Source organism: Amyelois transitella, chromosome 7 (assembly GCF_032362555.1).
Source record: "Amyelois transitella isolate CPQ chromosome 7, ilAmyTran1.1, whole genome shotgun sequence".
Taxonomy (NCBI): Eukaryota; Metazoa; Arthropoda; class Insecta; order Lepidoptera; family Pyralidae; genus Amyelois; species Amyelois transitella.
Genome location: NC_083510.1, coordinates 4,355,710 through 4,375,109, shown reverse-complemented (window position 1 = coordinate 4,375,109; position 19,400 = coordinate 4,355,710). Strand labels below are relative to the sequence as shown.

Genomic DNA, 19,400 nt, shown 5'->3' with positions numbered 1-19,400 from the left:
TTTAAAATTCTTCTATATAAAAATGTATTTGCCTTATACTCGTATCATACTATATTATAGTAAAGGACGCCCGCGGCTCCGTCCGCGTATACAAATAATCACCATAATACCCGATTCCGCGAAATCATCTCTTTTTCTAGAACTAGCGTTAATGTGTCAGTCGGACATTCACCTTCTTCTTATGTATGTTTAGATTTTAGTATAGTAGTACAACATAAATACAGCTTAATTTTATTTATCTCTTTCAATTTTTGGGTTTGAAAGTTTGTTTTATTTCAATTTCAAATATATGTCAATGTAATTTTAAAGTAATATTGTATAGATAGCCATTGTCAAATTGAACGTTTGGGTAACTCGTTTTGCCATTTCAGGACATCGGTAAATTTCACGTCACACGTGTAATGAAACATATAAAAGTCCATAATTTCTGTTTCTCTGATGATCTGTTTGAAACGATTTCTATCAAATCACAGTTACATTTTCATTTTTTTGATTCTTCTATCACTGTCGGCCTCTGTAGCGCAGCGGTAGTACGCTTGTCTGTGACACCGGGGGTCCCGGGTTCAAATCCCGGCCAGGGCATGATGAGAAACGAACTTTCTCTGATTGGCCTGTGTCTTGGATGTTTATCTATATAAGTATTTATTATATTATAAAATAAAGTATCGAGTTAGTATCTCGCAACACAAGTCTCGAACTTACTTTGAGGCTAACTCAATCAGTGTAATTTGTCCTGTGTATTTTTTTTTACTGTTTACACAAAAAAAGAAGGAAAATAGAAACATAATAAAATTATTCCTACTTCTTTGACTATGAGATGCTTGTATGGTTAGGCATGTACCTTTGCGGGGACGGTATGATTAAATTTGGGAATACTTTTGCGTTGATCAGAGATGAATCAGAAAAAAGATCTGTCGTTATGCTCGTTGTGTTTGCAAAGTTGTCACTTCACGCATAATGCTCATATCAGAGGTACATCGTATTAGAGAAGTAAGAAAGAGCATCATAATGAACAGTAAGTGTTTTCTTAGCAAATTATATCAAAATTTCTCTCAATTATATTGATGTTTTAGAAAATATTATTAAATTAGGTTTAGCTTGGTTAAATACGAACGACATTGATAGCATTAAAATTAAGTGTCAAAATTTAATTAAAACGAATCAGGGAAACATTTGCGTAATATTAAAATAACAAGTTTAGGTCAACAAAATATCTTTATTATTGACTTCATATTTTAACGCAATAAATAAAAGAGTAATAAATTAAATCCAGTTTTAAAATGTGAGGTCCCTCCGTCGGTTAGTGGTGGTGTTTATGTTCCTCCACGTGTTTTGTAGTGTGCTTGACATCAGCTTCAAAACTGGAACAAGTTTACAAAATTTCATATGTTATGAATTCATTAATGCATTTCAGGAGTACAATAATTGTATCATTAACAAAAAAGATGATGCTCAAATTGCTCAATCGTGAAATGGATAGTGTAATCTCATGCAATATGTTTCAGGCAAACTTATGAGTAAGTTAAAGAAAGGAGCTCGTTGATTTATGAGATTTCTTCATATTTTTATAACCTTAAAAATCCTTTTCAATATTTTTTTAAGGTTCTTACCCAGTCTTCTTGTCAGCGGAGTAGTGCACAGTGCGGATGGAGCCGTCAGCTTCATGCAGACTGTAGACCCCATGCACGGCGTGTCCGTCACGAGACTCGTGCTGGTGCTTCACGTCGTGCGTGTGAGGGTCGTGAACCTCGTACTCAAATTCATACTTAGCGGGGCCCTGTAAGTATGAATATGATTTAATACAACAAGCAAGTAGATCATACAAAAACCAAAACGTTGGCAATTTTTTTCACAGTATGATAAGTATTTCTTAAATATACTTGAAGGGTTGCTTCAGCTTTAAAGGCAGCCGCTAAATATACATAGATTAGTTTTATTTACCAGTACAGGTTGTCAGTCCAAACTTACATGGTGGTCGTTGAATCCCTTGGGTGGGTGAGCGGGGATGTCGTGACGCTCAATGTGCTGAGAGGAGATAGCTGGCTTGTGCTCATGTTTGTGTTCTTCTTTGTGCTCTTTCTTCTGTTCGTGTTTTTCTTCATGGTTTTCTTCATGCTTCTTTGCGGGTTTGGTTTCATGCTTTACTTCGTGCTTAGTTTCATGTTTCACTTCGTGCTTAGTTTCATGTTTCACTTCGTGCTTAGTTTCATGTTTTACTTCATGCTTAGTTTCATGCTTTACTTCATGTTCATGTTTGACCACATGTTTGTGTTCGTGAGATTCGTGTTTGGGCTCTTCCTTATGCTTGATTTCCACTTTCTTTTCTTCCACTTTGTGATGCTCTGGCTCATGTTTGTGTTCATGATGCACTACAATGCTATGCGAGGAATAGGCATGATCAGTCGGTGCAGCTTGGCACACAGCGATGAAGGCGATGACAGCAATGACCTGTTAAAAAATGATTAGTAAAAATCCCCTAATATTTTTATAGAGATGTAAGTACAATTAATGCATGAACGACTTTGGAACTAAAGATTTAAATTTTAATTTAATCAAATTTAATGATTCTGTTTTATTTCAATTGAATAATTATATATTTAAAAATTAAAATCATAAACATATTTTACCAATTAATAAATTATATTATTAATAAATAATTTTAAATTTTTAAATAAAACATTTTGTTACTTACTTTGAGAAACATTTTGATTTCTGCTGATTTTTAGGGTGCTCAGCTGCTAACTGATGCCTGTACAAATTTCTGACACACATTTATAGTAATTTATTGAGGTATTCAATCTCACATTTCAGTTTACTCAATGATTTTTAGCCAAATTTAACCCATGAAGGTTGAAAGTACCTACACTTTCCCTTTCACTTCCAATGCTTTCGTGTGCATGTGGAAGTACTACCTATTTTTAGATTTTATTTTTATTTCAGTTCTAGCTATCTCCCGCAACTTTCAGAGTTTATCAAGGTACTACATCAGGTATTCTATTGCTGTCTGTCTGTTTCCCTATTATTTATTGTCTGTCTGTTACAATTTTACGCCTAAACCAGTAAAACTATTTGATAAAATTTGGTATAGAGATTGAGATTCACGAGGATGACATAGGATAATTTTTTATTGCGCAGTCGCGGGCATAAGCTAGTTAGTACTCTTTATATAGTCCACGCAGCAAAAAAAGTATAGTAAAATCCGTTTAGATGAATTGATGGAGATTAAAATGTGTCGGAACAGGCATACAGATATTTCTTTCAAATATTTATTTATTTATTTCAGAAGCTTAAATCTATCTTTACAGTTTGCACCAATGCGATAGAGAAGCAATACAGCAGCGGCGGCCGGCGGCGGCGCCCTACGTACCCTTCGGGAACACACAGCCTCAGCAGAGATAGTAATTCTGGGTTGTGAGATCTGCCACGAAGTAGCTTAAATATATATGAGGCAAGCGAAACGTCTCTCCGCGTACGCAGTTCAGTATATCCCACCATACCAAGAACAAATAAGGTGGGATACATTAAAGGATAGTATGGATAGACACCATACAACCTCATATATAAATACCTTATGAATTTATTCTGTATGCGCTCCAGCATGAGACTATATTTAGCTTCATGTGGAGCCCAAATCACTGCGTTACTCTCTAGATGGCTTCTGATTAAAGCATTGTATAAATATATTCAATGTATACACAAACTTTTCCTATTGTTTTACTAGAGATAGTGTTAATACCGAATTTTTTTATTTATTTTGCATAAGTAATAAATATATACTCTCGTTTCGAAGTCTAAACTGGTCCGAATTTTGAGTAGATTCCTAAGGCTGTGTAAGACTATACGTGGACCCAATTTTACTTAATTCATGTAGGTAGTTGGGTGCTCTTATTATGTGGACATAATTTTTTGGTTGTATCTATATATTGTTAACTGAGATATTTCAATATCAGTGATATAATTCCCAAACTTTTCTTAATTAAAATACTTCTTACAATTCCTATTGTATACGTCTATTGTGTTGTTCGACGAAGGTAAGGCTGGAGATCGTTGGAAAAGTAAAGTATATATTGAGTTAGCCTCGAAGTGAGTACGAGACTTGTGTTGCGAGTTACTAACTCAACGTTACTTTACTTTATAATAAACTAGCGACCCGCCCCGGCTTCGCACGGATGCACAGCCGATACTAAATATACTCCTATCTCTATTAGAACTAACTAAAGGACCGCCCGCAAACCGGCTAACTAAGTCTTGCTCCCGGTGTCACTTCTGCCTGCAGTCCCGTGCCGTGCAGCAGAAATAGTAATATTTTAATTTCACCATAACTACAAAACCAAACGTCCAATTTTAATCATTCAAAGATTTTGACGGCCTCTGTGGCGCAGCGGTAATACGCTTGACTGTGTCACCGGAGGTCGGGTTCGAATCCCGGCCTGGACATGATGAGAAAAGAACTTTTTCTGATTGTCCTGGGTCTTGGATGTTTATTTATATAAGTATTTATTATAAAATATAGTATCGTTGAGTTAGCATCTCGTAACACAAGTCTCGAACTTACTTCGAGGCTAACTCAATCTGTGTAATTTGTCCCGTATATATTTATTAAAAAAAAAAACCAAATATTATCTACATAAACTGTACTTATTGATGAAATTATTTATTTTGATAAGGATTAATAGCAAATATCCAGCGGTTTGGGCTGTGCAATCAAGTTAAAGACATCCTGGCAATGGGTCAGATCAAGAGTACTCGAAACGGCCGAGCTTGCATGAGTTATGAATGTGAATGAAGCGAAGGAAGTATGCAGAGATGCGTGGCAAGTGGAAAGATGTAGTCTCTGCCTACCCCTCCGGGAAAAAGGCGTGATTTTATTTTGTTTTGTGTATGTTAACATGTCAGTCATTCAGTGCTCTCTTTTATACATTACGAGTAGATAGATTAAGAGTAGTTTTTTAGAAATAAATTGAACCTCTCAAAATTGGGCACTATCAAATGCAACAATCCTTGTCTTGTGACTTATGCTGTAAGAGAAATACGTGTTTTTGTTTGAAGAATGAAAGCGTAGGCAGAATGACAGTTTACTAAAAACTTTGTTCGTGCTGTGGACAGGATTTAGGAATAAATGACAAGTTGCAACCCCTTTTCCTTTTTATCTGACAAATCAAGCATCGTTTACAATTTTGTCGGAAGTGGAAAGCTGCAAGTTAAATCCAATTATTAGAAATAAAATTTTCACTATGCAAGTGTATTCGCAGACAAAAGTAGGTTAAGTATAAGTTTTTTCTCGCTTTACATAGTTGCATAAGAAATATGGTTCTGAAATTATTCATTGATGTAAATGAAAGAACAGGTTTCTTGAGTATCAAGTTCAATGTTGGTGTAAATTGAAAGTGAGGGGTTCCATAACGTAAAACCACTTTATCATTTACTAGTTTTTGCGCAGGGCTTATCTCCTCTTGATTTTTTAGAATTTAAAGTAGCATATTTTATTGCCTGTCTTTGAATCGCACTATATCGTACAAAGAAAATCATACAGTAGTTAGTAGTAGAGTTCAATTGCTAAAAAATACAAATCTCCCTTAAATAATAAATGTAATTATGAATTAAGTTTAAACCGTAGCCATTTTTGAAGATAGTTGAAGTTAAAATAGAAAATTATGAGTACTATAAATAATTATGAACTTAGCATCAAAAAACCTCAAATAAAAAATAAACTCTAGGTGATTGTATTTTTTATTGTTTATCATAAGAAATGAAAAAAATATTATGAAATATTTAGTAGGTAAGTACCTTTCATCATTTGAATTTTGATCCATCATTAAAACCATAACAATTTTACACGAAACCTTTTTGCTGAGCGTTGTGGCATTTATTATTTTAACTGTTGGTTTATGCCTTGACTTTTATTGATAGAGGGACTGTTGTGTTCCTTTCTCTTTTCTCCCGAAAATTTTAAGGGTTATAAGTACCTACCTATATTGCAATTCGTCATTTTCCAATTTTTTTGGGTGCATTTTTAATAGATTATCTATTTATATATCACGTCGTTATGCCTTACAGGTTGATAGATCCAACAATTTCGACAAGACTGAACGGCTATTCAAGTGAATTGATAAAGATTGAACGAAAATAATAAAGATTATAATAAAAAATACTTTTATTTCTTAAACACTATTTAAAGGTATTAAACAATTATTATTAAACATTAAGTTTCTCCGTCGACGAATTTTGTTTTCAATGGTGATGATGATGATCTTCAATGTGCTTGGTAGTGTGTTTCACATCAGCTTGGAATCTGAAATAAAAATCAAAAGATGAGGCATCGTTTCAATTAGGTAGCGAGATTTCTTTACTACATGGATTTGAAAAACACGTGCTAAAATTAAAAAAATACACTTAGCCTGTAAAATATATTGTTTTAATAAAACTTGTAAAAAATATAATCTAAACAAGTCAAGTCCTACAATAAATACTTATTCTAGGCTTGGTTCTGCTCTGACCTTTCGGGTTGCGGAGCTCGGGCGATGGTTGCAAATAACCTCGTCAAAACACATAGATTAGGTACTGACTCAGGATTCTCTAGCAACAGCGAAAAAATCAATCGGATACACAGATGAGGATAAATAATTAATACATTTTAATAATAAATTTTGTTACCCACCCAGTCTTTTTATCAGCGGAGTACTTGACAGACCTGATGGAGCCGTCAGCTTCATGCAGACTGTAGACCCCGTGCACGGCGTGTCCGTCACGAGACTCGTGCTGGTGCTTCACGTCGTGCGTGTGAGGGTCGTGAACTTTGTACTCGAATTCGTACTTAGCGTGACCCTTGAATATCAAATTAATCATTAGGATTTAATCAGTTCAACATAGGTTATTTTTATCTTAGGAACATATTGCAAAAACTGCAAAAAATTCTTAAATATCAGTGTAGAAAACTTACGTAAAAACGAGCAAAAATAGTTGCAAATGTAAAATATACTATATTTTTGTAAAATATGTTTACAAAGTGCCTCATAACCGGTGAGCATAATCTGCCATTGTGTTAAAAGCATGTTTTTGTTTGTCTACTTAAGTGCGCAATCGTAACCATGTGCCCTGTTTTTCATCCCGCCTTATTCTTGTCAGATTTATTAATTAAGATATATCAAAACTGGATACTAACATGATGTTCATTGAAGCCCTTTGGTGGGTGAGCGGGAATGTCATGGCGCTCGATTTTCTGTGAAGAGTAGGCAGGTTTGTGGTCATGGTGTTCTTGTTTGTTTTCATGTTTGTGCTCTTGCTTGTGCTCCTGCTTGTGTTCTTGCTTGTGCTCTTGCTTGTGCTCTTGCTTATGCTCTTGTTTATGCTCGTGCTTATGCTCAGGTTCATGTTTATGTTCCTTAACCTCATGATGAACTGTGATACTTTGAGAGGAGTAAGCGTGCTCTGCGGCTTGGCAGGCCGCAATAATAGCAACAAGAAGTAGTGTCTGAAAGAAAATTTTAAATGAAAATTTTCGCGATACTAAATGTCACGATCATGTAATGAAAACATTTGTGTAGATTATGCAATGATTTAGAATATATTTCGAATATTTAATTTGGAATAAAAGGCATAATAGATATTATTAGTAAATTGTTTAAAAAAGTTAACGTAACTCAATTATAAGAACAAAAAGCCTTATTGCATGTTTAAATTCTAACGGGTAAAGTGAGATAGGAAAAGGTATAAAAATAAATGGTAAAAGATTTTGATAATATTTTTCGTAATTATTAAACTGTAATAAACTTAATTTACTAATTATTCAGTAAATGTCTTACTTTGAAAAACATTTTGTTTAATGTAATACTCCTTTGAGGTTACTTTGTCAACTGATACCTTAATTTCTTTAAGCTGCAATTATATACTTCTACGCAATTTCGGTCTTTAATTCGCAGTCCATATCTGATTTACAATATTTTTACTTTAGAAATGAATTCTTGAAGGAGAACTACTTTCGAAATTTCTTGTATAACGAGATTTAAAATCGTTTTCATTTCATTCAAAGTATAATTTCTTTACGTTAATAATTTTCATGTTAATTCAGTAAGTAAACAATTTAAATCCGTTGTTTTGTTGAGATGAATTTGTTTAGGTAATTAAGCACGTCGTAGGCGGTCGAACGCTTTTGAATGAGCCCCAATAAAAAAGCCTGATGTACAGGGCAGCATTGATTCAAATCTTAACTACTTAACAGAGAAATAAATTACATCAGTTTTTACTTCAAAATTTTACAGGAGATACATTCTATTATCTTAAAACCATAGCGCACAACTGGAAAACCGGTTCGATATCTATTCTCATGTCCTTATTCCGTCTCGTATAAAAAAAACCGCAGGAAGCGACTAGCAAATATGTTAAGGTGTCGAAAAACATTACCCAGTTACGGCCGAATTTTACACGGCTCAATTGAGTCCTGTAAACCAATAATTATCTACTCATTCTTCAAATTTTGTATTTTAAAACTGAAATCCAATATTCATTCACGTAAAACAGGTTCCTTTCATATCAAGCATGTTCAGTAATACTTGCGTAAACTGTAACAACGATAAGTATATAAGATTTTTTCGAGTGCGAAATGTATCATACAAGTTCTGATCCTATAACATAAAGCAACAAAATCAAACATTGACAAAATGTACAAGGTGAGCTAAGCTAAATTTTTAAACATTATGAAATGAAAAACCAAATAAAAGGATTTCATTAACGCATTGCATTTATACACAGATTGCACCTATAAAATTTAATATTTTTAAAAGTAACGATATTTTTTTTTAACAACAAAAAGCTCCACTGAAAAAAAAAGAAAACTAAATAAAAATTGCCGCTCTATAAAATCATTATACACCGAGGTCCTGCATAAATTCAATTGTTTACCTTTAGTAATGTACTTTTACTTTTTTGTTTGAGTTGTTAATTGGTAACTCATAGCCTTTATTAAGTGAACATCTATTATGTAAAAACAAAACAGATTTATATTAATGTCGCCTGTTTCAGCTCGTGTGTTTATTTGTCGTCATTGCCGCGGCTTCAGCTCAGCATGAGCATGGCCACGCCTTTTCTTCACAAAGCGTGGTTCTCCATCAGAGTCATGGCCACCAGGAACATCATGCGCCTGCGCATCATGAAGCTCCCAAGCATGAGGAACATCACGTTGACTATTATGTAAGTTATTAATTTTATTTCAGTTGTAGCATCGAATTAGTTACAACAGTGAATAATCTACCTTTAATCTTAAAACTTGAAGGTAAGAAGTAAAGTAAACATTTAAGCAATATTTATTGCATTAATTTGTGAAAATATACAAAAAAATTACATTTTCCGAAATGCGCTATTTAGAGATACATTATTCAAAAGTATGAGGATTGATGCTTAATCATTTTATTTGATTAGAATTTAAAAAAGAAAATCAATATTTTATCAGTTAGATGCAGCAACAGTTTACAATTCAATAATGAACTCAAAACAAGCAAATTATAATTTATTTATGCATTTCGTACTGATTTTTTCTAATAACATGTAATATTTATAGGCTATCCCGAAATACATTTACGAATACAAAGTAGAGGACCCCCACACCCACGACAACAAGTACCAGCACGAGACCCGCGACCACGACGTCGTCAAGGGAGAGTACAGTCTGCACCAGCCCGACGGCAGGATCAGGATCGTCAAGTACACCGCCGACAAACATAATGGGTTGGTTTTATTAAAGATACCTTACAAAAGCTTCAAGACAATGTTTTTCATCTCAATCATCAATGGGAAATCCAAAGCAGTTATATCCTACTACAGTTAAGTTAATATATGTGCGACAAATTACACAGCTACATTTACATTCAGCCAGTTCCAAAATAATCTGATATGATGTTAGCTTAATGTCAATTTTTTCATGTTATTAAGTGTAATGTTTATCAGATTACAAATTTTAAGAGAGTTTTTTTTTATATAAGTCATCAAAGTAATTATTGTTAATTTTTCAGGTTCAACGCTGAAGTTAAATATGAAGGCCACGCCCAACATATCATCCCAGAACATCACCACCACCACTAATTCATTTCAATCTAGTCATTGTTTTTAATTATGATCTTGTTTTATCGTTTAAGTTATTAAGTAAAACGTTATACCTCATTACCTTTATTTTATTTTTTTATAAAAATGACCTACTTCATTCAATTTTATCTTTTGAATACTTACTGCTTATTTCGTTCGTTAAAGGCGGCGCGCCACTGAAAAACGTCTTCCAACAAAATAAAACAATTTAGATTATTGTTGTCGATGTTTTCCAGTCAAGAATGGCTGTGGTTTATATAAAGTTTATTATATTTGTAATTATAAAATTTAAAAATAATTAAGATTGAATATGCTCTACATATGAACTTAAGAGCTGCCTGTATGGCGAAATTTTCATACTATTTTTATCATAAGTCATATCCATATGGGATTATGATTGGACTCTGCGAAAAACAATTGTAAACCCAGATATTACATGATTTTGCTTCTTTGGTCAAACTTAGTGGGAACTTGAACGAACGAACTTAACGACTCAATACTTATCAATTTAAAGTAGAATTGTTTTTGGCATATCAAAAGGTTGGTAGTGGGCAGGATGTAAATGGTAAAGTGTGCCGAATTTGATGTTATAAAATAAATAATCCCCTTTTGCTGCAATTCGGTTGCGTGGCTAATTTTATTTATATAAATATTTTTTTATAAATAAAATCGATGAATTTGTTATATTCAAAGACTATTCTCAAGTAAGCTTTTGCGACGAACAAGGTAGTCTTATGCGACTATATAGGTTTAAAGAGATCGAGGGTGCTCTTAAAAATAAAGAATTTCTCATATGGTTACTGATTGTTTAATTGTGTACCTGATCGTTTTTTAGCATGATACAGCATGAATAATTTGAGGCTTATAACTTGTTATAAGTAGTTTAAATACTTGTATTTAAAGTTTAGGAGATTTTCTTGGGATCGTTTCCCATCTATATTATTGGCTTTCGGGGGATAATTTTTGAGAAAAAAAAAAAACAGAGAGATGCTGTTTTTTGTATTTTAAGGATGTTAGTGTGCATAAATACCAGGTGACTCCGAAATTTTTTGGGAGACTGGTTATTGTCTTTTTTTAAAATACAATCATATAAAAGTAAAAAAAGCACATTCCCATTTAAAATTTTCCCTCCGCATCCATATGTTTGATGCTGATGATGACAAATAAATAAATAAATATATACGGGACTAAGTCATTCAACACAGATTGAGTTAGCCTCGAAGTAAGTTCGAGATGTGTGTTATGAGATACTAACTCAACGATACTATATTAAAAAAAAAAATACATATATAGATAAACATCCAAGACCCAGGCCAATCAGAAAAAGTTCTTTTCTCATCATGCCCTGGCCGGGATTTGAACCTGGGACCTTCGGTGTCACAGACAAGCGTACTACCGCTACGCCATAGAAACCGTCAAAATAATGATAAATTCATCATATTGACAGTGTCTCAGAGAAAAATGGATCTGCAACGGGAATATAGTAGAACTAGAGGCCGCCCGCGACTTCGTCCGCATGGAAACCCTATCAATCCCGCGGGAACTCTGGGATAAAAAGTAGCCTATGTGTTATTCTGGGTCTTCAGCTACCTACATACCAAATTTCATGGTAACATCCATCGCCCATACAAACTTTCACCTTTATAATAGTAGTAGGATTTTACTAAACACAAATAGGCTTTAATAGATGAAGGCAATCATGTATTGTGTATCGCGATTAATTTAATCCAGCGAGCGATTTTAACAGCACGGAGCTAGCACCGCGTGACTTCTTTTTACATGCGAAAATAAAAAATCTGTCAAAGGTATATTTAGGTATATTTAGGTATATTATATAAAGGTATTTTTCCCCGGAAAAAGCGCTGCCAGCAGTGGAGCAGGCCGTAAACGAAGTGTTTGCGGTGGAATGGAAAAACTATTTCGAACTTTTCTGTTGTGTTGTGTATGGAATTTTGTATAGATGCTTATATATTTTTGTTGATTCCGACACTTTCTGAGTACATTCCTCACTTTCTACGCAATTGCGCTATTGTAACAAAGGTTAAATGGAATTTTGCTCTTCAAAATGAGTCACACTAATCTTATTAGAATATGAAAACCAAAACATATTCAAGAGTCGCCCGCGAGGGTAAAGTTTCATACAAAGTTCTTATTTTTAAAGGGACTTTAGAATAATTTTATCTATGTAACGTACTCTCAGGAAATGAAAACTTAAACGACGCTAAAAAAAAGCAGACTTATTCATCAGACACCGACAAGACAGCCCTAAAATGTGACATTTGTTATCAAATTTACGAACTCAAACATTGTCTTGAGACATCTTAAATTACAATAATAATAGTGTTGGACTATCTTGTCCAAAAATATGGCAGTTCCAAAATAATAATAAAAAGATCACTTATATTTTTAGGTATTTATTTAATTATTCATATGTACAAATATTAACAAACAATCAGTCCTTATTAGTATTAATTCTAGGAGAGCGTAAATTTTTTTTAATGATGATAGTGGTGTTCAGGCACGATGTGTTGGGCATGACCCTCATATTTCACTTCAGCGTTGAAACTGTAAAAGGAATTAATATAGTTAATATAGTTGTTAAAATACTTCCCTATTACAATTTTACTGAATTTTTATACAAACGGTAGAGTGGACTTATTGGTAAACATATAATGGTTTGTTAACCAGAGGGAATATAAGATATGCGCTATAATCAAATGACAATGTGTTTACTAATACAAAAGATAAAAAAGTGAAAAGATAAAAGGATATTTAAGACTTGAATGAATTACGACTTGGCAAAGATGTCGATTAGAAATTTCAATATAACCAGCGCACGCAACAAGATCAGTTAATCTGGCAACTACTTGACAAACAAACAAGTATCTTGTGAAACTAATCGGGTAGTAATTAATATTTGTTTGGACTTGTACCCATATCAACATTGAAGCCTTAAAATGCTATTTTTATCAGATGCTATCACATATGTGCAAAAGTATTTGAAAAAATTACGTACCCATTGTGTTTGTCGGCGGTGTACTTGACGATCCTGATCCTGCCGTCGGGCTGGTGCAGACTGTACTCTCCCTTGACGACGTCGTGGTCGCGGGTCTCGTGCTGGTACTTGTTGTCGTGGGTGTGGGGGTCCTCTACTTTGTATTCGTAAACGTATTTCGGAATGGCCTAGGACGAAAAAAATATGATTTTATTGCTTGTAACGTGGTAGAAAATTGTACAGTTATGAAAAATATCTTTTGTACCAGTAGGGAGGAAGCTCTTTTGATCCAGGACATAAGAGCGTAATCTATATAACATAGAGTAAGCCCTCGTGTGTAATACGCTCGTGTGAAATGAAAATCTCGTTAATTTCCATTCCCACGTGTACTTTGGGAAATCTAATTATAAGGAACCCATCCAGCGGTTTGGATTGTGCGTTTATATGGCAGTCAATCTGTGAATTCATTTTATGTATGATAAAAGAAGAAAATTAAGCACTTAACACATTTCACGACCAATTTCAATGAGGAATTGTAAAAATTATGGGCAGAGCATCAATTGAACATCTCTTATCTCGTCTTACATAGTAGTCAACGTGGTGTTCCTCATGATGTTCCTCGTGCTTGTGTTCGGGCGCGTGCACTGGCTGGTGCACGAGCACGAGCTGCTTGTGGTCGTGGTGGGCGGGCTCGTGGTGCACTTCATGCGGCTGACTGTGGTGCAGCACGATGCTCTGTGAGGAGTACGCGTGGCCGTGCTCGTGACCGTGTTGGGGGCGAGCTGATGCTACGGCCACGAAAGCAGCAAGGGAGAGTACCTGTAAAATAGAAGTAGTTAACCATGCTTTTAAAGCTAATGCGGCCTAATAAACCACAGTCAACTAGGTTTTGCTGAAGTAGAAGCTTTACTATTTCCACTAAAGGTGATTTTGTGAACAGCCTATTTATAAGCCCAAGTCATTTTTCTGCAGGCTATTGAATAACATTAAAGGACCTAATATTGATTTAAAATAACTCTTTTAGGGCAAATGTTTATTAATTTTTAAACAATTGAAAAAGTTGTTTATTATAAAAGTTATTGTTAAACATTGTAATCAAATATTCAGTTCAAAATCTTTAATGCATATCTTCTTATGCTTCTATTTAAGTTATTTTAGTAAACGAAAAAATACCTTGAAATACATGTTAATGTTTTGTACAACTGTCTTTTGACGGTGAAACTACAACTGATAATTAAACCAATTTCGAATTCGCTTTTATAATACACAAAAGCGAGCAAGGGATAAAAATGTCGTAAGCAGGTGTAAAACCAGTTGTTGCATGTAAGATCTGATTTGACACTCAAAATTAGTGAGATCCTTGAATATGTGGTCACAGCACGCACCTTTCTCTCAAAACGAAGATAATTGTAACGAGAACAAAAAGTGGAGGCGTTATTTGTAATCGAAGTAGTTGTCCGTTATGAAGCAATTACAAAATTAACTGCCCGCAACTGATTTAGATAGTGATACATTGTAAGTACGTAGTGTGACAGCTGTCTTTTGCATAGTAACTATCTATATTAGTAACCGAGATTAGATGGCTCCACGGCGATTTGAAGGGTTAAGCAGTGTATTTTGTAACAAAGTGTATGCTGCGATAGGCTCCTGGTATTTTTTTTGTCATGTATTGTTTTAATTGTAGTTGCATTTAGATCCAGATTCTTAATGTTTTCCACATTGAATGTATTACTTAAATAACCTCTGCCAAACCGAAAATGTAAAAATATACGTAAAACAGCAATTTCTTTATCGACGTCAATTTAAAATTCTCTGTCTTAAATATTGAGCGTGGCTGAATGAAACATGGTCATTACAAAATGAATACAAATACAATACTATGAAGCACAACACATATTACGGAGATACGACCAGTTTTATTTATTACACCTGTATTAATACAAGATACATAATCTTGGCGTTGTTAGTGAATAGGAAGTTCTTACATATTTTATTCAATTCAAATTCTTTATTGCATTTCATAAAGTGCATCAGTTGAATTACAGTTACTGCTTATAAATAGGTACAAAAAAATAAATAAAATAAAATAAAAATCGTTTATTGCAGGCATAGCCCATAGTATTAGTAACAGAGGAACTTATAACTATGTTAGTACAATATGAACTCTTTTTGTAATCGCAATTTTAAAATAATATAGAACAGCGACCAGGTTAATGTCGGCTATTATGTTGAATATAACATATAAAAATGTCGTATTATATTTGGAGTTAATAATAATAAGTAATTTAATTAAAGTAACTTGTATATATATATATTTGAAGTTGAATTGAGATTTTTTTGTCATATAATATTCGCTCTCAGTGAACATTGTTCGTTTCATTCGCGGATGCCTGAAGAAAGTCATCGACACTGCATAGTGACAGCTCATTAAAGTGGCACTGACACCTTTTTTCGGATAGTCAATCGACTTCGCGAAAGAAAAATCTTCGTTTGTAACTGCTCTCGTAAGTTTAGTTGCTAAAGTGACAAAGAAGATTTTACCCGAATATGAGAAAACCTTTATCAAAGTGACCTGTTTGCTAAATGTATTCACAGCATGGGTAAAAAGTTTTGCTTACATGACTTCTACTCATCTCGACCAAGAGTTAGCTTGAGGCTGTGATTGAAATTATATATGATGGGGGCTTATACAGCGCGAACATAGAACGACGAATGTGGGGTTACCAACAGGTTTACAAGTAATTGTAGCAAAATAGTCGAATTTTATTGAGATTGCCACAAGTTCAGAAATGGAATTTTGCGGCCGAAATTATATACTGATTTTATTTTTGTCAGTTTACATTCTTTGCTATTTTTGTTAGTTTAGATTCATTCAATTTCATGTAATATATAATGTATTAAAAATTACATTATATGTGATAATTTTTAATAATTCAATAAAATGTAGTAATTTTCAAATTCTTGGAAAATTATACTGTGTAAAAAAAGCAATGTGGGAGCAATATTATATTAAAGTTAATTAAATATTGTTTATGAGACAGTATGGAGTCATTCATTCGGCGATAAGTGTCCAAATAAGGTTTCAGAGAAAGGTATTCACAAAATTTCGCTCGAATTCACTTGTCAAGGTTACGATCAAGTCGACCACGTGTGTGGATACCGATTTTTAGTATGTTTACATTATTGCGTAAAACTGTAGCGGCCGTATATCTTTTTTGGTGCATATAAAAAGATAATGAGAGACAGTAGCTTATCATTCTCACTTTTGTATTCAGACACTTAACATTACCTACTATATCAGAGGAAACATGTGTTCCAAGGTACTTAATAATGTTTGATTTGGTAAAATAAATATTTTTGATATGAGAGGCATAATAGAATATCTAATTATTCAAATAAGTTCTTGAAGATCCTTACTTATCAGCGTCCCATTTAGCCATTAAACTAAATACATTGATATTTTGAGGTATATTTAACACATTAAAAGAAATCTTAACTGATACAGATAAAGTCACCAAAAGAGTTGAATTTTAGCATTCGTCAAACGATTTTGATGAATGCTAAAATTCAACTCCTGAATTTGATAAATTAATTCAGTGTTAGGATGCAAATAATGAGAATTATTTTTTGAACATTTTTATCGGAGCCTCAGGTGTCGATAATAATATAGCAAAAACTTATTACATTTGAAAATATATATTTTTTCAGATCTTAGTACTTGTTGCCGCTCTTGCCGTGGCATCAGCTCGCCCCCAACACGGTCACGAGCACGGCCACGCGTACTCCTCGCAGAGCATCGTGCTGCACCACAGTCAGCCGCATGAAGTGCACCACGAGCCCGCCCACCACGACCACAAGCAGCTCGTGCTCGTACACCAGCCAGTGCATGCTCCTGAGCACAAACATGAGGAACATCATGAAGAACACCATGTTGATTATTATGTAAGATAATAAGCTGATCACTATAATAATTACGTTCAGCCATTATCGATTAATCGAGATCTTTACTTGATGAAGATATGATGATGCCTGATCCATCTCAATAAATCAAACAATTGCAAGAATTCCCCTGATAAAGACACTTAATAACAAAGATTTCTAACAGTAGTAAGAACTCATTAGGACAAGTCGTTTTGCGAGCTTGAAATATGGCATAATGATAGATTTTGTTGGACGTCTCTGGTAGGTTAAGTTAGCAGCAACTATCATTAAGTTATTACAATTCATTAAGTCATGAGAGTATAAAATTTTCTCTTGTTCTAAAAATAATAATATAGAGATATTTTTTGTTTTAGGCCATCCCTAAGTACACATATGAATACAAAGTAGAGGACCCCCACACCCACGACAACAAGTACCAGCACGAGACCCGCGACCACGACGTCGTCAAGGGGGTGTACAGTCTGCATCAGCCCGATGGTACAGTCAGAATCGTCCACTACACCGCCGATAAACACAATGGGTAAATATTGTTAACCTTTTCATTGTAGAAAGAAAATTGAAGTTTCTATCTTATCTTATATATTTATCGGTTATTAGTAGTATAGGATTTCTTCATAAATAAAGAAATTTAAAAAAAAAAAAGATAATTTGTATTAGGTCACGGGAGTTGATTAAGGAAATTTTGTGAACTACTGCTAATACAATAATATGAGCGCCTATATAGATATATAAATAAACGTGTTTAACTTTTATTTGTTTTGTCTACAGATTCCAAGCTGAGGTGAAATATGAAGGTCATGCCCAGCATATTGTTCCTGAACACCATAGCCATCATTAAGAGCTGAGATCTCAAGTTTCTGTGATACTTACGATAAGATGTTATGACATTGTTGATATTTGTAAATATAATAAAATTCTAAAGATATTCCTATTTAATCTTTCATTCTATTTTTAAATAGTGTACCACAACTTTATTAAGAGTATTCCAATAAAAATAACCTTTTAAGATAATTATTTACGTTGAAAGGGGAATGCCTACATGAACGTTCTTTAACTAAATCGGGAATTTAACTAAATTGGGAATAGTGAATTGATACGAGCTCTGAAATATTTTATAAGGATGTTAGTGTTTGTATTAGGATTATTATAATAATGAAAAAAAAATAACGAAATTTTTCATCTTAGATGTAATTTTATGGAAATACATAAATACATATAGTCATCTACATCCTTGCGGGGTAGAACGAACAGTCTTGAAAAGATTGATAAGCCACGTTCAACTGTTTAGCTTAATGATAGAATTGAGATTCAAATAGTGTCAGGTTGCAAGCCCATCGCTCAAAAAAAGAATCCCATATTTATACCTTAGTCGCCTTTTAGGGCATCCATGGGAAAGTGATGGAGTGGTCCTATTCTTTTTAGTATTGGTGTCGGGAACCATATGGCACTTAAATATTGTAATTAAAATTAATGATTTGTATTTAAATTTATAAATAAAAAGGCGTATTTTTTGTATTTACATTAATAACATACATACATATAATCATGTCTATATCCCTAGTGGGTAATACAGAGCTTTTAGTATCGAAAAGACTAAAAAGCTACGTTCAGCTTTATAGTCCGATGATGGAATTGAGATTTAAATAGTGACAGGTTGTCAGCCCATCGCTTTCAAGAAGAATCCCAAGTATATTAGACTATCTACTCGCCTTTTACGCCACCCTTGGGAGAGATATGGAGTGGTCCTATTCCAAAATGCTGAGAACCACACAGAAAACAAAAACAAGCAAGAAAGTACAATTTAAGCTCCATCATAGTATTACAGTTCGATTTGTTAGATTTACTGGGATAATGCAAAATAAATCTTTCTTTTGCTCACCCCTCCTGACGTAAGTTCCGGCTATATCCTCACCACTCTACGAGAGGAACTCAACCCCCGATACATATAATTATCATCTTGTATTGGGTGCGTCAGGTTTTAACCGGAAACGACTCTCGTCTGACCACCGCAACCTTTGAGGGGACCCTTAACCGTACTGGATCTTGGTTACACAGTTGCTAGAATATGATAGTTTCCATAGCCGTAAGAGCATCGCTTAGCACCTGTTTGGTTTCGTTTTGGTAGTATAAGTTTTTATATACATAATTCAGAAATGCGCAAATAGATGACGAAATAGTATTTGAGGCTCCATTAGGCATCGGTGTGTCGTGTGGTCTCCGGCATTTTTAGAAATATCTTTCCCATAAATATCTAAAAAGATGACTAAGGGAGAGGCTTATAAACTTAGGATTCCTCTTGTAGGCGACAGGCTAGCAATCTGTCACTATTTAAATCGCAAATCCTACTACTATTATAAAGGCGAAAGTTTGTATGGATGTATGGATGTTT

General features: G+C 34.0%; 4 protein-coding genes and 1 pseudogene across 4 annotated transcripts; 2 read left to right on the top strand and 3 right to left on the bottom strand.

Moving 5' to 3' along the window:
* Positions 1-1,300: 1,300 nt before the first annotated feature.
* Positions 1,301-2,772, bottom strand: LOC106131959 (histidine-rich glycoprotein-like; annotated as a pseudogene).
* Positions 2,773-6,231: 3,459 nt separating this feature from the next.
* LOC106131970 (histidine-rich glycoprotein-like) lies at positions 6,232-8,463 on the bottom strand. Its single transcript, XM_060945102.1, has 4 exons — positions 8,460-8,463; positions 7,163-7,506; positions 6,659-6,825; positions 6,232-6,292 (listed from the first exon to the last, which is right to left on the bottom strand). The coding sequence occupies exons 1-4, from the start codon at positions 8,461-8,463 to the stop codon at positions 6,232-6,234; spliced, it is 576 nt and encodes a 191-aa protein (XP_060801085.1).
* A 194-nt stretch (positions 8,464-8,657) lies between these two features.
* On the top strand, positions 8,658-10,074 carry LOC106131980 (cuticle protein 7-like). The gene is made up of 4 exons (XM_013331264.2): positions 8,658-8,666; positions 9,019-9,186; positions 9,554-9,720; positions 10,005-10,074. The coding sequence occupies exons 1-4, from the start codon at positions 8,658-8,660 to the stop codon at positions 10,072-10,074; spliced, it is 414 nt and encodes a 137-aa protein (XP_013186718.1).
* A 2,495-nt stretch (positions 10,075-12,569) lies between these two features.
* LOC106131990 (uncharacterized histidine-rich protein DDB_G0274557-like) lies at positions 12,570-14,254 on the bottom strand. The gene is made up of 4 exons (XM_013331276.2): positions 14,243-14,254; positions 13,655-13,888; positions 13,091-13,257; positions 12,570-12,639 (listed from the first exon to the last, which is right to left on the bottom strand). Exons 1-4 carry the CDS (start codon positions 14,252-14,254, stop codon positions 12,570-12,572), a joined length of 483 nt encoding a protein of 160 aa, XP_013186730.2.
* Positions 14,255-16,377: 2,123 nt separating this feature from the next.
* Positions 16,378-17,849, top strand: LOC106131998 (uncharacterized histidine-rich protein DDB_G0274557-like). The gene is made up of 4 exons (XM_060945101.1): positions 16,378-16,389; positions 16,772-17,011; positions 17,365-17,531; positions 17,780-17,849. The coding sequence occupies exons 1-4, from the start codon at positions 16,378-16,380 to the stop codon at positions 17,847-17,849; spliced, it is 489 nt and encodes a 162-aa protein (XP_060801084.1).
* Positions 17,850-19,400: the final 1,551 nt, after the last annotated feature.

What these genes read in the sequence shown, in the direction of transcription:
- LOC106131970 (XM_060945102.1), bottom strand. An exon ending in AGGGCTTCAATGAACATCAT is followed by an intron (nt 6,826 to 7,162) that starts GTTAGTATCCAG and finishes TTGATATTCAAG; the next exon opens with GGTCACGCTAAGTACGAATT. An exon ending in TCCGCTGATAAAAAGACTGG is followed by an intron (nt 6,293 to 6,658) that starts GTGGGTAACAAA and finishes TTTTTATTTCAG; the next exon opens with ATTCCAAGCTGATGTGAAAC.
- LOC106131980 (XM_013331264.2), top strand. An exon ending in AACATCACGTTGACTATTAT is followed by an intron (nt 9,187 to 9,553) that starts GTAAGTTATTAA and finishes TAATATTTATAG; the next exon opens with GCTATCCCGAAATACATTTA. An exon ending in ACCGCCGACAAACATAATGG is followed by an intron (nt 9,721 to 10,004) that starts GTTGGTTTTATT and finishes TTAATTTTTCAG; the next exon opens with GTTCAACGCTGAAGTTAAAT.
- LOC106131990 (XM_013331276.2), bottom strand. An exon ending in AACACCACGTTGACTACTAT is followed by an intron (nt 13,258 to 13,654) that starts GTAAGACGAGAT and finishes TTTTCGTCCTAG; the next exon opens with GCCATTCCGAAATACGTTTA. An exon ending in ACCGCCGACAAACACAATGG is followed by an intron (nt 12,640 to 13,090) that starts GTACGTAATTTT and finishes TTCCTTTTACAG; the next exon opens with TTTCAACGCTGAAGTGAAAT.
- LOC106131998 (XM_060945101.1), top strand. An exon ending in AACACCATGTTGATTATTAT is followed by an intron (nt 17,012 to 17,364) that starts GTAAGATAATAA and finishes TTTTTGTTTTAG; the next exon opens with GCCATCCCTAAGTACACATA. An exon ending in ACCGCCGATAAACACAATGG is followed by an intron (nt 17,532 to 17,779) that starts GTAAATATTGTT and finishes TTTTGTCTACAG; the next exon opens with ATTCCAAGCTGAGGTGAAAT.